Raw genomic sequence first — 17,095 nt, 5'->3', positions numbered from 1 at the left:
AGTTATTTGCAACATTTGGGGAGGAGGGGAAGGTGAAATAAATGGAGGAACCTGCCTTGCAAAACGGAATTGTTCCCAGTCACAAGAGGTCAAAACATAAAGCTGACCTGTTGCTGTCCCCATCAGAAGAAGATGAAGATCTCGAGTTTAACGAAAATCCTTCCGAACCTGCATCCGAACCTGACATTAAATCTAAAGGGAGGAATAACAAGGATGACTTGGAACAGTATCGAAAGTGGTTGGCGAGAAGGAAGGCGGACGTGAAAAAGGGGCTGTTCAGGTGAGAAAGTTATGTACAATTTATATTAAATATTATTAGTATATAAATAATATTCGCTTTTATATTCTATGTATCTAGCATGAACATGGACGAACAGGTAATCGAGTTTGAAGAAGGGACTAAGGAAATGACGGTGGCTTTCAATCATGAGTTGGTGGCCTTGGTGGAGGAAGCGCAAAAAATGTCCGCTCTGGGTTTTGACATGCCCCCTGACATCGCCGAGGTTGTCCAAATGGGGTCACAGTTGTTGGTTCCGGCCAAGAAAATGGTGGAAATTTCTCGTTTCCACAACACTGTGGGTGAGACGATGGTGCGAGTGCAACGACCCATGATGTTGGAGGAGGCTGTGGCCCTCTCGAAGCTAGTCAAGGACCACGGAAGAATCACATGGGGAGATCCGGTGCGGATGAAAAAGTTTATTGATAGCTTGATGGGTATCGTGGAATCGTTGGGGATGCACAACAGGGTCCTGACTCAGGCTCACTATACAATTATGGGTTTGGTGAGTAGGGAAATTAATAATATTGCGTTAATGATAATAATAATTATGTTTATTGGGTTACAGATTACAAAACTTTTTGACACTGACTTGGTAAAGAGCAACCGAAAATGGAGGGATTCAGTAAAGGAAATGATTCGTATTGTCAGAAAACTTGAGGACGAGGTATGTATTCATTATATCGTAAACATTTATTTTGATGAGTGATTAATCCAGTAATTATGAATTTTAGGGATTTAAAAATGCAAAAGGCTGGCATGAATTTATTGATCATCAGTTCTACAAAGTCCTAGATGTCAAATATAAAGAAAGTTTGCTCAGAGTGGGAGAGACGATGCCAGAAATTCGGGTCGATGTGGCTTGTACCAATGATCTACTACAATTTAAGCCTTCGTTGGAAGAAATTCGTACCACTTATCGGGCTCACATCAAGAAAATTGTAAACCTTCCCAATACTTTTGAAGGGACAATATACAAGAGCGAGTTTTTCAGTCCGATTATCACATCGTAAGCTTTGATTCATAAATTTGCATTGAACAATATAATTTAAAAATTGAACGTATATAATTATTTTCGTTTCATAGAGATTTTACTCTAAAAATATTGAAAACAAATTTGGCATACGAAGACAAACTATTTGAACAACTAGAGGATAAGCAATTAAAGTTTAAGGATTGGCTTTTGAGAGAGACTTTAGACTTGGATAAACGATTATACGCCAAAGGTAAACCACTTGCTGGAAATTGGGATGAGCAGTTTCGATTTTCCAAACAAAGAAGCCAAGAAATTGCCATGCTAAGTTTGTAAGTAACAAGTTGTAATACTTACATATTCTGTATACAATAAGAATTAAATTACTATTACATTATTGCATGACATTATTCTAGTGACGAAGAAAAATTTGGCTGTTTCATAATAAGTTACTACGGCTTACGATTGGAAATTGAGTTACGAAATCGAGAGTATTGGGATGCATTAAGTCGATCATTATCATCATCCGTTGCGGAAGATATGCACACTCTAGCCGCCTTTGTAGTTGAAGGAACAACTATTTTGAATCAGAGTCTCCAGTCAATGGAGGATATAACAGAATCTAGTGTTGCTAAAGAGAAAATTTCTGAACGGATGCAAACGGTATTTTGAAACAAAACTCCATTTTTAAAATTTAAAACCAACAAACATTGTGAGTACGCGTCATGTCAGAGAAATGTCTTATTTCCGTAATTAGATGGAAATAGTCATGAAAGACTGCGTTGAGAAAAATCAGCTTTTGATGACTTGGATTAAATCCGCGTTTGACCTGACCGAGTTACAGTCCGACTGGAGGGAATTTGAGGAACTGTTAGGAAATCATCAAATTCTTCTCAATCGACAGGTTCATTTATAAATCATAATGAATCAATTATTGTCATATAAATATTATAATTTGATATTTATGTAATTACCAGATTCAAAACATCAAAATCAACCTAAACAATGAGTCTGATATGATCAATGTGGAAATTGACACATTTAAAATTAAATGGGACCAACTTAAACCCACGGATAGTGAAGTCATGAAAACTCCAGAGAAATTGGATGAAGCAATAAGTTTCATTACTGAAATGCAACGTACATGGCACAACTTGGCTTCCAGGAAGAAAGAATTGGAGTAATTTGCATAAAGTTTAAGTTCACAAAGCGTATTATGAAAATATATGCATTTGCTACCTGTTCTATTTAGAACGACGTGCCGCACTCTGGGGGTGGGACCATTTGACTTTCCAGCCGCAGCCGAAGTTCAGGAAGATTTAACAAAATTCGAAAGCAGCTGGGGAAAAGTTTCTGCATTTAGAAATGGTCTGAAAGAATTTGAAACCGAGGATTGGGTTATTTTTAGAGCGAGACCCCATCGTTTTGAAGAATTTCTTGACCAATGGCATTCTACACTAAGGGCCGATGGGAACATGTCACCATTTATTGTAGAAATGTTCAAAGCAATCGAAGATTACCGGGTAATTATTTACAATTTCATGTTGCTATTAACGGTTGAAAGTGTATGTTTAAATTGTTCCATAATTTTTCAGATAATTGTTCACAACTTGAGATACATTCGTGGAGACATTTTCACAGAGAAACATTGGGCAGAAATGTTTAGTGTGTTACAAATGCAGCAAAAGCCACTCGCATATTTAAAGGCTGGAGACTTTCTTGGCGTCCGAAGCAATATTACTAAAAACATAAAACAGCTACAGGTACATAAAATACTTATAATATGGAATGTTCACATATATGCTTTGCTCATGTATGTATAAATTCTAATTTCGTAATCGACAGGATCTAAATTCTCGTGCTACTGGAGAGATCACCGTTCGCCAGGCTTTAACAGAACTGGATACTTGGGAGATAGATGCTACTTTTCAATTAGCAGAACATAAAGACTCACACGACCAGCCGATTAATATCATCCAAGATTTTAAATCTGTTGTTAATAAGGTATAATTTTATTACTGCTTAATAATGAAATAATACATTTTGAATTTTAATAAATAAAATATTATAAAGCTGGGAGATAACCAAAGCCTTCTACAGTCAATCAGAACATCACCATTTTACTACCATTTTTCGGATAGAATTTCTATTTGGGAAACAAAACTGACTGATTTGGATGAATATATTCAAAATTTAAGCAAAATTCAAAGAAGGCAAGTTCAAACATAATATGCTATTTGCTTATAGTTCGTAATTGAATTGAACTTTGTTGGTTTTGTAGGTGGATTTATTTGGAACCCGTATTCAGTCATGGCGTATTGGAAGCCGAACAGATCAGATTTCGAAAAATTAATGAAGAATATCGCCTAGTAATGCAAGAGGTTACTCGAGACAGTCGGGTTGTCAGTCTTTACAAGCAATCTGGAATCAGAAATCGTCTCAGTACGTTAGTCGATCAGTTGTCAAGATGTCAAACAAGTTTAAATGAGTTTCTGGAAAAAAAACGATCAGGATTTCCAAGATTTTACTTCCTGGGGGATGATGATTTACTTGAAATTTTGGGACAATCTACAAAGCCCATGGTTATTCAAGCTCATTTGAAGAAACTATTTGCTGGAATTTACAATGTAGATTTTGATGAATCTTGTACGCGTATTATGGCAATGAAATCTTTGGAAGGTGAAGTAGTTCCGCTAAAGTCTCCAGTGAAAATAAATCCACGAGTGGAGGTACGTTTAACGTATAGTTTTATTTATACTTTAACAATAATATTTTTTAATAAATTTGAAAATATACTTTGTCATCCTGTAGGAGTGGCTTAATGAGCTATCTAATGAAATGAGACTCACCCTAAAGTCCATGTTGCTCGACAGCGTTGCAGACTCAAAACACAATGCAAATAATCCCCACAAATATCCTTCACAAATTCTGTGTTTGAGCAACGCCGTTGTCTTTACTGACCAATGTGAAGAAGCAATTCGTTCTGGAAAACTTCAATCCTTTCTAAATAATTTGAGAGAAGATTTAAATATGTACACAAGTCAACGCATGAAGGAGTCTAGTGGCAAGGACAAGGTGTTGGAATTAAAACTGAAAGACTTGATCTTGGATGTAATTCATAACATTGAGGTTGTGGAATATTTAATTGCTCGAAACGTGCGCCAATCTTCCGACTGGTATTGGCATAAGCAACTAAGGTAATTAAATTAATGTTGATTTTTATTAGTCTTGTATCTCATATCATACTGAACACTGTTATTATATTGAACGTCGTCGACAGGTTTTACATTCGTGAGGACGGTACCGCTATGATTAACATGGCAGACGCTCAATTTTCCTATTCGTATGAATACCAAGGAAATGCTCCAAAGCTAGTGCATACGCCCTTGACGGATAAATGCTACTTAACATTGACTCAGGTTAGTAATTATTTATCTAAAATGTGATACGTTTTTAATTTGGGTGTCATTATTTAATTTTAGGGTATGAGAATGGGACTTGGAGGAAATCCCTATGGTCCTGCTGGAACAGGAAAAACTGAATCAGTGAAAGCCCTTGGTGGCATATTAGGTCGACAAGTCTTGGTTTTTAATTGTGATGAGGTAATAATTGCTTACTATAGACTCAGTACCTCGTTAATAGTGATGTGAGTAAATTGTGTCTGTTAAATTAACTACATTGTAGGGCATCGATGTGAAATCCATGGGCCGTATCTTCACTGGCCTGGTTAAATGTGGAGCTTGGGGCTGCTTTGATGAATTTAATCGATTGGACGGGTTGACCTTGTCCGCCGTTTCACTACAAATTCAACCAATTCAAATGGCATTGAAACAAGGCTCACCAAGTGTTACACTAATGGACGCACTTGTCCCATTAGATCCTAGTTCCGGAATTTTTGTCACTTTAAATCCTGCTGGTCAAGGTTATGGGGGGCGAAATAAACTACCTGATAATTTGAAACAACTCTTCCGACCTGTCGTCATGTCTCAACCTGATAATACGCGTATTGCTGAAGTAATTTTATACACTGAAGGGTTCAAGTATGCAGCCATCATTGGGAAGAAATTGGTAGAAGTTTTCAAAGTCGCCGAGAAACTGTTGACACCCCAGACGCATTATGATTGGGGTCTCCGAGCACTAAAAACAGTACTGAAAGGGTGCGGAAGTGCTTTAGCAGAGTACAAAAGAGAGAATCCTACAGCAACAGAAAGTGATGAATCGAACATTGTCGTGGCCACTCTTAGACTGAATACTTTGCCTAAATTGACATATTCGGATTGCTTGAGATTCGACAATCTTATCAAAGACGTTTTCTCTAATGCTATATTCAAGAACTTGGGAAATAATGATCTAGCAGAAAATGTTCGAGCAGTGTATGCAGATTTGCATTTGAAAGTAAATGAAAACCAGGTTGGGCAATCACCTAATTCTCAAATTTTTTAGTTGTAGTGACTTAAGAATGACAATTTTGTCTTGATAATTCCAGGTGAGAAAGTGCTTGGAACTGTATGAGCAGTTAGAACAAAGAATGGGTGTTGTGATTGTGGGGCCATCATGCTGTGGAAAGTCGACAGTTTTAACAGTGTTGAGACATGTAAGATTATACAAAACCTTGTTCATAATTATATTGCTTGTAAATTTGAAATACCTTAAACATGCAGGCACTTCTGCGAATGGGACATCAAATTAGGATGCATGTTATTAATCCAAAAGCAATGCCTAAAGCCCATTTATTAGGACATATCAACCTTGACACGCGACAATGGACTGACGGAATTCTTACAATGAAAGCCCAGCAAGTGTATGCGGAACCCCCCGGTATGTATTACATAGTATTGTAATTTAATTATATTTACTAATTTTATTGTTTATCTAAATAGAAATTACATCGTGGATAGTATGTGATGGTGACATCGATCCCGAGTGGTGAGTTACATAGTGTTATTAATTCATACATGTGTATCTGCATAATAAACATGTATTTAGTTCATCACTTAAAATCCAATTTACTGTAATTATAATAGGGTGGAGTCTTTGAACTCGGTGCTAGATGACAATCGTCTCTTGACGCTTCCATCGGGATGGAGGATAAAGTTTGGTCCAAATGTCAACTTTATTTTCGAAACACATGATTTGAGTTTGGCCTCTCCAGCCACAGTTTCTCGAATGGGCATGATTTTCATGAGGTACATAATAATCCGACCATCAAATTTCATAAACTCTACACATTGGACTGTGAAATTACTATTTACTTCCTTATTTATTGCAGTGAGGAAGACGCTGACGTTGAAAATATTATACTGACATGGATAAGTAAGCAACCGAGTGAAAAAGAGGAGACACATTTAGAAATTACTAGACCACAATTGTTAAAAGGTATTCAGACAAAATAGAAAGAAAATTAGGGAAAGTCCAGGATAACAATTGTTTATTCTAAACAGCTTTAAGCCTTGTAAAAAACATTCAAGAACCGATTATACCAATTCCATCGGTAGCCCTAGCCAAGACTTGTCTTTCTCTCATGGAACGTGTAAGAAATAATTATGATACGGCGGAAGCTCTGATTCGAGGGATTAGTGGTCATTTAACGCTCAAGTTGATTACGCCCGTTGCTAACGAAGTAAGAAGGCTGTATAGCTCTGTGCTACATGCATCCTTGTAAACTAGTAATTATTTTGTAATTCTTATTTGTCTTAGATTTTGAAAAATTGCGACCTGCCTGAAATGAGGAATCCTAAGAATGTCCATTACAACCCAACAACAAAGCAGCTTGACCAATATGTCACAGATAATTTGATTGTTGACGAGGATACATTTGAACCTAATAATTATCCTCTGGTAAAGACTGCAGATGTCAAACTTGTTTTGGACCACATCCGTCCCTGGTTAGACAACCAAGAATCTTTCATGTTAATTGGTCCCGAGGGTTGTGGAAAAACGTATGATACCTCTATATATATATATAGATATATCTTTTTGAGTTGTGAGTACTTAACTGTAGTGTATGTTTAATTAGGATGATTTTAAGTTATGCATTCAAGCAACTACGATCCACCGAAGTTGCAACTATTCATTGTTCTGGTCTTATTACCCCCGACAATGTTTTACAAAAATTGTCTCAGGTAGTTTACAAGAACCTGGATCTGATTACACAAACTTAATTTTTATGACTAAATAAATATTCCGAATTAGATATGCATTACAATGTCAACCAACACTGGTCGAGTTTACAAGTCTAAAGACGGGGATCGACTAATTCTATATTTCAAAGACATAAACTTAATTAAGCCTGATAAATGGGGAACTTGTCAGCTTGTGGAATTTCTTCGTCAGGTAATAATACATTATGTAATACAGTTGACAGACAGTAAGAGTACAACTCTCATGAGTGAACAACTTATTCACGGCCCACAGGGATCGATATTTGCATACTCTTCCATAATCCTTTTTACTGTAATTGCAGATAATTATTTTTGGTGGATTTTTCGACAAGAATTTGGAATGGGTGTCAGTTCAAGGGATTCAAATTGTATGTAGCATTGCAGTTGGGGAATCAGGAGGACGCTACCCACTTTCTCCCAGATTCACTTCGAGAATTCATATATGTTCTATGAGGTAAATTCTTGCTTACACATTTAATTACCAGTGAAAACATTGTTTAATTTATTTATTTTCTTACAATGCCAAGTGAACCGGAATCGGATCAACTTTTGGCTCTATATCACAATTACTTATCCCTCTTGATGAGAACTCACTGGCCACGCCATCCGGTTGCCAGTAATCCCAAGGAGGTCGAAGCCCTTGCGAATGGAATGGTTCGGGTGTACAATGAGGTGCGAAAAACCTTTACCCCTGTCACACATAGTCACTACCTTTTTACTCCGAGGGACTTGACCAAATGGACCCTTGGCCTAATGCGCTATGCTATAGTTCGATTTATTGACAATGCCGGACGAAATGAACTTTACTACACATGGTGCTTGGAATCTTGTCGAATTTTTCGAGATAAACTAGTATCTGATGAGGAGAAAATTAGGTTCACGGAAGCCATTTTACTTCCAGTAGCAAGTCAGTGGGGGTTCACCAGTCTTGACTCTCTTGACGAGGGAGTGCAAAGTAAGCATATAACTATTATCATCAAGTTATTAAGCAAGTATTACATCAATTTATGCATTTTTATATAATTTATTTCCTACTTTATTTATAGACGCATGGTGGATTAGCTGTTATGCAACTAATATTATCTCCCCTGTGATTAATGTACAATCGTCCCCATTGTTTGGAGAAGAACTAGTGAGAATAAATAACGAAGATTTGGAGCAATTAGTGGAAAAGGGGATTGCTGCATTCGGGAGAGAGAACAGAAACCTTAATATCGTCATTATTCGAGAATTGGTAGAGTGTGTTGTCCAATTTGATCGTATCTTGACATTGCCAAGTTCATGTATGCTTCTGGCCGGAAGGGCAGGGGTTGGAAGACGTTCTGCATTGTCAATCGTATCCATATTACATCATGCCATGATTTTGACGCTAAAAGTTGGAAGAAATTATTCAATGAAGTCATTCAAAACAGATGTGAAGGCTGCTATTCAAATTTCTGCAATAGAAGGAAATCAAGTGTACCTAGTAGTTGAAGACTTTCAACTAATTGATATAATTTTCTTGGACATGATTAATAGCCTGATTTCTTCTGGGGAGGTAATTATTAGTTTTTTAAAAGTTTAATCTAATAAATACCAATATATGTATGGTAACACTTGACCTTGACGTCTGTTTTTTTCAGATTCCAGGCTTGTACACGCCTGAAGAGCTGGAAAATATAGTGTCTACACTACGAGATATGGCCCTAACTGATGGCTACACTTCAAATTTGTACAGTTACTTTGCCCAGCGTGTTCGAAATAATTTGCACGTGATTCTGATCATGGATTATACAAACGAGAATTTTATTAAAAATTGTCAAAGCAACCCCGCTTTATATAAACTGTGCCACATGCTATGGTTGGATGGTTGGTCAGAGGAGACAATGAAAGAGCTGCCAATGAAGATAATGCAAAAACTGTACAATACGCCTGAGACCCGACTCTTGCAATTGGATTGCGCGTTTGGGTTCACTAACAATTTTGATGACGATGAATCTCGGGAGCGTTTCTTTGACGGTTTTCAAAAAATCTACGACACCATGGACATCAATATGAAATATCCCAGACGTTATTCGTCCTTCATTTATAATTACGCCCTCTTGTACCGCAACAGGAGGTTAGAACTTTCCGGAGACTCGAAGAAATTTGAGGCCGGTATTGCCAAACTTGAAGAAGCGACAACCATTGTAGAAGAATTGAAAGCTGAAGCTGCCGAACAAGAAACAATTCTTGCTGAAAAACAAGCAGAAGCCAATAAAGCAATGGACATGATCTCCATTACTCTCAAGAATTCAAATGTTCAAAAGGGCGAACTAGAGGAGCTGAGGAAGAAAACAGAACAGGAGAAAGAAATTCTTGCCCAAAAGAAAGCAGCAATTGAGGTAGAACTTTCAGAAATTGAGCCCATGGTCAAATTGGCACAAGCTGCAGTTGGAAATATCAAAAATGAAGCCTTAACGGAAATAAGATCCTTGAGAGCACCTCCTGAGATTATTCGAGACATTTTGGAAGGTGTACTACGATTAATGGGAACGCGTGACATGTCCTGGAACAGTATGAAAACGTTCCTCTCCAAACGAGGAGTGAAGGAGGACATTCGGAATTTTGATGCCCGCAGTATTGATTCTACCGACAGGGATGCTGTGGAAAAAATTTTAAAATTAAAGCAATCATCTTTTGATCCCAAGAATGCCAAGAGAGCATCCGCAGGTATAAGCCAGGGATAAGTGCAACTTATCATACACTTATATTAAGTATATCTATCCAAAGGATAATGGAATTTTTATTTGAAAGGATGTGCGAGAAAGGTGTGATTTTCTTCGCTCCTAAAATTACCTATTGTTAAAAACTATTTTCAGCCGCTGCACCCCTGGCAGAATGGGTAGTTGCAAATGTCAAGTTTGCCAAAGTATTGGAGAAAATAGACCCCTTGGAGCGCTACAAGGAAGCCCTGGAACACAATTTGACCCTGACAGAGACCGATATGAACGAAATTAGTTCAGATTTGACATCAGGTAATGAATGCAATACAGTTCTTCCTTTATTTAATTTTCATGTCAATGTAATATTATGTATTTACCTTCTCATCAGTCGACGAGAAAGTTAAAGCCTTGACCGAACGATATAAACGATGTTCGAGTGAAGCCGTGGGTATCCAATTCAACTTGAATAAAGCAAAGTCGACATTGTCCGCTGCGGAAGGACTTGTGGGAAAATTAAATGAGGAATATACACGATGGACAGAAGAGGTCATTATTATACATGATCTTGAATGATTTTATAAATAATTGTGCTGCTATTTATTGACGCTACTATTGATTATTTTATATTATTAGTTGGAAGAACTCGAAGAAAGCTATTTGAAACTTCCATTCGATGCAATGATGGCTTCCGCCTTTATTACGTACCTCTCTAATGCTTCTGAAGATGTCCGGGCTACATCTACGGAAATTTGGTGCAAGATTTTGGGAACAGAATCTTTCGACTTTTGTAAATTTCTGGGAAAGGAAGTACATTTTTTGAGATGGCAGTCTTATGGTCTTCCGTCAGATACACTGTCTCGCGAAAATGCCATTATGATTACTGAGGTAAGAGGTCATTTGATGAGGTTAATTTCATGTATTTATGCAGTGGCATAATATTCTTTATCAAATTATCACCAATTACAAGCTTGCGGATGGAAATATTTCGGTAGGTCACGTGAAATGAATTTTATTTTGTTGTTGGTGCTATTTATCAAATAGCTTGTTGTCCTGTCTACTCTACATATGTAGTTGAAATTGTACTAACAAGTGACACTCACGACCTGTCGTTTGAGTCCAGGGTACCCACTATGTTTTTTAGAATCTACTAGGACCCCAGATGAAGGATTCATTCATATTTCCGTGTAAAACTCATATTTGGCCCAATGGCGTGGCGCCAAATTCGCCAAATTTGATGGTTTTTCATTTTAAAACCGCTATAACTTTTGAAATCCTGGACGGATTTTCAAAATTTTTGGCAAAAATCATGACAAGGAGTTCAGCTTTCGTATTCTATGAAGTTTTTTCCAAAATTATCGCTTTTAACTTTTCGCAAAATTTCGAAATTTCGGGTTCGTCGAAAAAATGCTAAAAATATCTCAAAAATTATAATTTTTTTATTTTTATTTTTTTCTCTAAAATTTCGACTTTTCTGATCATTTTAAGCATAAAATTTTAAAAATCCGACATAAACTGCAAAAGTTATGGGGGTTTGAAATTGGTCGAAAATTCAAATTTTTAATTTTGGCGCCACGCCATTGGGCCAAATATGAGTTTTACACGGAAATATGAATGAATCCTTCATCAGGAGTCCTAGTAGATTCTAAAAAACATAGTGGGTACCCTGGACTCAAACGACAGGTCGTGAGTGTCCCTTGTAAGACTTTTGTATGGGGTTTGGTAAATTGATTATATTGAGCAACATTAATAATAACGTGTGTAATGTATAACACAGACGTGCTTGCGGCCATACCTCGTTGACCCTTCAAACCGAGCCACCGAATGGTTGATTACCCAAATGTCAGCTCATGAAATAAAACCGGTTGTAATTTCCCTGCAAGACCCTAAATTTGCTGGCGAATTGGAACTGGCTGTTCGGTGAGTACAAAATAAATAAGTTTCATTGCTGCAAGTGTGTGTATATGTATACACTTATTACGTTCCAGTTTCGGAAAAATAATCATCGTGATCGAGGCTGATGCTATCGAACCCATACTTATTCCTGTTTTGAGAGGCGACCTGGTATCACTGGGGTCACGAGAAGTACTGGCCATTGGCGACAAAATGATTGACTACAATGCCAAATTCCGACTTTATCTCGCGACAAGAAACCCATCCCCTTTGATCCCTCCTGATGCACAATCCGTCGTAACAGTTGTAAATTTTACTACGACACGCGCTGGTCTCACGAGTAATCTATTGTCAGCCACCTTGTCTTCAGAACACCCATCTTTGAGTAAACAGAACGAGGAACTCATCAGTACAATTGAAAGTTTGAAGCTAGAAATGGAAGAGGTTGGAAATACGTTGCTGCGAGAATTGGCTGATGCAGAAGGAAATATACTCGAAAACAAGGAGTTGCTAGCATCTCTCAATGAGACAAAGGCAAACGCATTGAGAGTAGCCGAAAAGTTACGAGAAGCTTCTGAGGTAGAGATAGAGATTTCTCAAGAGATCGACGAATACCGCCCGCTCGCCGACTTTGGAAGCAAATTGTACTTTTCAATTGTCACCGTCTCCCAGCTCAACCCATTGTACCAGTTTTCGCTGAGAAGCTTCATCCTCTTGTTTGAAACTACATTAAATGACCGGATGCTTGAAAGGAATGGGGAGGACGAAGAACATATGACTGATTTACTCAAGACTAGACTCTTTGAAAGCACTTACACCTTCGTGTGTCAGGCTTTGTATAAAACTGATCGGATGGCATTTGCTTTACACTTGGCGAATACAATGTTCCCTGGTAAATTTCATGCCAGCGAGTGGGACGCATTCACCGGACAACTGGTAATGAATCAGGAAAATGATGTCGCCATCCAGAGCCATAATGTACCAGCATGGGTACCAGAAGACCGCAGATTTCCAGTAAAAATTTTCATGACCACTTTCCCTCAACTTTATGAAAAGCTGCAATTTCATCGAACAGACCTTTGGACACAATTTTATAACGCAAATGATTGTGAGGAGGCACTTCCGGCAGAAATCAAAAGTCGCCTGACACCATTCCAAGAGGTCTTATTAATCAATATTCTTCGTCCGGACAGACTACTAACATGCATGTACAATTTTGCCCGTGGAACATTTGGAAGAAAGTCGTTATACCCATCCCCTCCTGGTCTAAAAGAACTTGCTGCAGAGGTGGGGTCAGGACAATCAATTTTGCTGCTTGTCTCTGCTGGGTCTGATCCTTCTCTTGAAATTCGAGAAGTGGCAGAGCATGTCGTCGGATTGGATAAATACATGGAAATACCTTTGGGACAAGGCTCACTCGATGATGCTTTTCTAAAGCTGCGCACTGCGGCAGAGAAAGGCTACTGGACATGCATCAAAAACTTGCATCTTACCATCCACTTGTTGGACGCTTTGGAAAAACAAATTCGATCCCTCCAGTGTCACAGAGATTTTCGACTCTGGTTAACATCCGAGTCACATCCAGGATTTCCAAAAGTGTTGGCCCAAACTTGCTACAAATTTGCATACGAGTCACCTGAAGGCATTAAGAAAAATATTCAACACACCTTTACCAATTGGACACCAGAATATTTCACGGGAAACAAGAATACGATGAGGTGTCAGGCCTTGTTCATGCTGGCGACTTTTCATGCTATCGTTCAAGAGCGGAGAACTTATATCCCTCAAGGATGGAGTACGTGCTATGAATTTAACGACAGTGACATTCGAGCTGGTTGCGATGTCATTGAACAACTTTTTAAAGCAGCTCGTCCCTCCAAAGACATTCAGTGGAATTACATTCACGGGATTTTTGAAAATGCCATTTATGGAGGTCGGATTGACAATGAGTATGATAGTCGCGTTCTTGTGACTTATTTACAAGAATATTTCAATAACGAAATCATAACTGGGGGAAACATGTCAAGAAAATATTTCGGTCCAAACATTACCCTTCCAAGTTCTATTAACATCAGCAACTATTTGGATGTCGTGGAATCTATCCCTGAAAATGATAGGCCATCTTTCTTTGGGCTTCCCAGAAATATTGAAAAGTCGTGGCAGAAGAATACGAGTGCCCTGATTATTAACCAACTAAAAGTCTTGTCGAGAGGTTTTAACGATATTGTGTCATTTGATAAGGATGTTTGGTCGAAAGAACTCACTCCGATCATGTTCCTATGGAAGAAGCTAGCTCAGGTACTGAACGTACTTTACGATAGATTTCTATGCAGATTTGAAATGATCAGAGGAATGCTAACTTAATTATGATTTTGCAGGGTTCGACCATCTATTCTCTCTTCCAGAAGCCTCTCATCACACCCACATTCACGGAAGAAGAATTAGCATTCAGTCCTATTGATGCATTTGTCCAGCTGGAGCATTTTCACATATTTGTTCTTATACAAAAGATACACCGAAGTCTAGGCTTTCTCAGTAGAGTTATCCGTGGGGTTGTCATTCCTACACAGGACTCATACTTGACAGCTCAGGCCCTAATGATACGCGAGGTATGACATTCATTGCAAATTGCACACACAACATAAACACTTCCCAGAATAATTACAATTGTATTATGGTTGTTGTTGTTGTTACCTTTAGATGTACAATTTCTTTATACATATTATTAAACCAAGAGTTGTATTTATTTGTTTGGCTCTCAGGTCCCACTTTCCTGGAAACTTTTGTGGGATGGACCCCATGATTCGAGTCAATACATATCCGGGTTGATTGACAGAGCAATCAAGGTGAATGATAGCTGGCTAGCTAAATCTAAGGATGGGATTCTATTAAGCCAAGGAATATGCTTGTCAGATCTGATAAATCCAGATACATTTTTTACTGCATTCAAACAGCACTGTGCAAGGTATTACATATGTATTTTGAATATATTTAATAGTTTGTGTATTTTAGTTTCAAAAGTTATTAAATACTAAACCACTCGATGCAACTCGATATTAATCAAAGTTTATATTAATTTAATATAGGAAACGTAACTTGCCCATGGATGAGTTAGAATTGTCTTGTACTTGGGAACGTAACTCTACTGTGACCTCGGATAAATTGTACTGTGTCCTTAGAGGGATTCTGTTAGAAGGATGTCTTTTCAAAGGTGGCAAACTAATAGAAAATTGTCCAGAAGACCCACCTGCTTCTGAAGCCCCTGACTGCTTCATAACGTGGGAAGCAAGGTCTATTAAATCAACGCCGGTAAATAGATACGCATTTAACGTCATGAAAACATTAAAACTACAAATGCTAAATAATTACCATGTGTGTATTTATGCCGTGTAGAGTGCCGAAATCAGGCGACGGTCAACCACTTTGGCAGTGCCCTTATACACCAACGATTCTCGCAAAAAGCTCATTGGTAGTTTAGATCTTCCTATTCAAAACGGGGATGAAGTTAAATGGATAAAAACTGGTATTGCCTTATTTCTTAAATAATTGAAAAAATTAAACTTAATATCTACCTACTACATCAATATCAATATCAATATGAAATCAATCAATTCATGTAAATTAACCTGTACATCAAATGTCTAACGGGTAGGAAATGGTATTTTGTGAATAATTAGCCAAATGGAAAATGAAACGTGCGTATGAATTATACAAAAATGTGATACTGAATACCCTAATAAATTTTATTATGTTAAAAAGTTATTGACAAAGGATATTCACTCAGCCATCTAATAATGACTTAAATAGCTCAACTCTAATCAAATGAAGGTTGCTCATTAAAAAATCGTCAACCCTTTAGATTATGTTAATGTCTAATAAACAGATACAACAGAGTAGCGGTAGATCCGACGACACAAATGCAAGGATATCATGATGAAAACTTTCAGACACTGACCCCTCAAGGGGCAACACAGGTTCAGGTGGACCCTAATGAGGAAAAGCTAAAATATGTCGAAATTTTTGTTTTGATGGTATCAGACGAATACATGCTTTATGACAAACTAGTGTCAAAATAGAATAAAATAATGAAACGCCTGTAGGCTTGGACGGACAGGCAGAACGCTCGCATGATATACCTCTACTTAATACCGGATTAATTTGCATTAGGTGGGTTAGTTGGAATTAGTTAGTTTCAAACAACGGAAGTAATAATAGATATACGATGGATGTCCAAGGTCAATGTTTTACTGCATTGTTAAATCTGTATGTGCATTAATGAAATGTGGGAATGAAATTTACAATACGCACAAAGCTAACAAACGAATAAAAAAGTTTAATAACTCAATCACGCGTATAAAAAGACTGCATATTGCTTCTGGTTTGGTATGATCATCATCCATAGCATTGCTTCTCAAACGGAGTAAAAATATACTTAAAAATTTCACAAATTTCCCAAGACAGATTAAAATGGTTTCGAGAAAATTCCATCAATTCATAATCTTTGCCACCCTCGCAACACTATTTCTCATAATGTCTGTCTCTTCAGCCCCTCAAACAAGTAAGTCATGGAATTGCCCATTGAATTTTTGCATACATATTAGCAATATGTAAATACAATTTATCACCTGTTTTTTTTAATTCCTTCAGATAACTGCCCTTACGGCGACTCTTACTCCCCCGATGACAATTGCAACACTTGTCACTGTGTGAACGGGCGTTATCGCTGCACCATGAAATACTGTGACTCCTCCCTCGCAAGCTGGCCCGCATTTCAGCAACAATAAGATAAATAAATATCAAAACTTACTCTAAAACGTATTCCGAAAGTGCAAATTCATTGATTCAGTGGCGAAAACTAGCACCATTATTTTCATGGCATGATTTATTTGATATGCTTTCGAATCTTCATAAACTTATGTATTCATCAACCCTGCTTCATGAAATTGATGGACTTTATTAAATTCATGTCATGATTTTCCTCAATATCCAATCATAATTGTTGAATATCATTTGGATATTGATGAAGTGAACTTTCCTTCCAGAAACTTCTGCATATTTTTCATGCACACCACCACCTCACGATAACTCGCGAATCGCAATCTAATTATTT

At 37.6% G+C, this 17,095-nt stretch overlaps 1 protein-coding gene across 1 annotated transcript; it reads left to right on the top strand.

The window, feature by feature from the left end:
* Positions 1 to 41: 41 nt before the first annotated feature.
* Positions 42 to 16,803, top strand: LOC110850887 (cytoplasmic dynein 2 heavy chain 1). Its single transcript, XM_035852746.1, has 41 exons — positions 42 to 280; positions 359 to 782; positions 846 to 944; positions 1,012 to 1,286; positions 1,364 to 1,582; positions 1,667 to 1,913; positions 2,008 to 2,154; positions 2,228 to 2,430; positions 2,503 to 2,773; positions 2,846 to 3,013; positions 3,096 to 3,254; positions 3,324 to 3,463; positions 3,532 to 3,979; positions 4,062 to 4,447; positions 4,531 to 4,669; positions 4,733 to 4,852; positions 4,935 to 5,660; positions 5,737 to 5,844; positions 5,912 to 6,068; positions 6,131 to 6,176; positions 6,275 to 6,436; positions 6,520 to 6,626; positions 6,692 to 6,870; positions 6,948 to 7,189; positions 7,267 to 7,372; positions 7,443 to 7,583; positions 7,714 to 7,865; positions 7,939 to 8,366; positions 8,458 to 8,948; positions 9,034 to 10,102; positions 10,252 to 10,407; positions 10,484 to 10,641; positions 10,729 to 10,980; positions 11,063 to 11,083; positions 11,870 to 12,012; positions 12,081 to 14,283; positions 14,364 to 14,594; positions 14,748 to 14,950; positions 15,072 to 15,294; positions 15,379 to 16,543; positions 16,633 to 16,803. Exons 1-40 carry the CDS (start codon positions 42 to 44, stop codon positions 15,529 to 15,531), a joined length of 11,541 nt encoding a protein of 3,846 aa, XP_035708639.1. The 3' UTR covers positions 15,532 to 16,543; positions 16,633 to 16,803.
* Positions 16,804 to 17,095: the final 292 nt, after the last annotated feature.

This window comes from Folsomia candida, unplaced genomic scaffold, assembly GCF_002217175.1.
Source record: "Folsomia candida strain VU population unplaced genomic scaffold, ASM221717v1 Fcan01_Sc006, whole genome shotgun sequence".
Classification (NCBI taxonomy): domain Eukaryota; kingdom Metazoa; phylum Arthropoda; class Collembola; order Entomobryomorpha; family Isotomidae; genus Folsomia; species Folsomia candida.
This window is presented reverse-complemented; position numbering and strand designations above follow the sequence as displayed.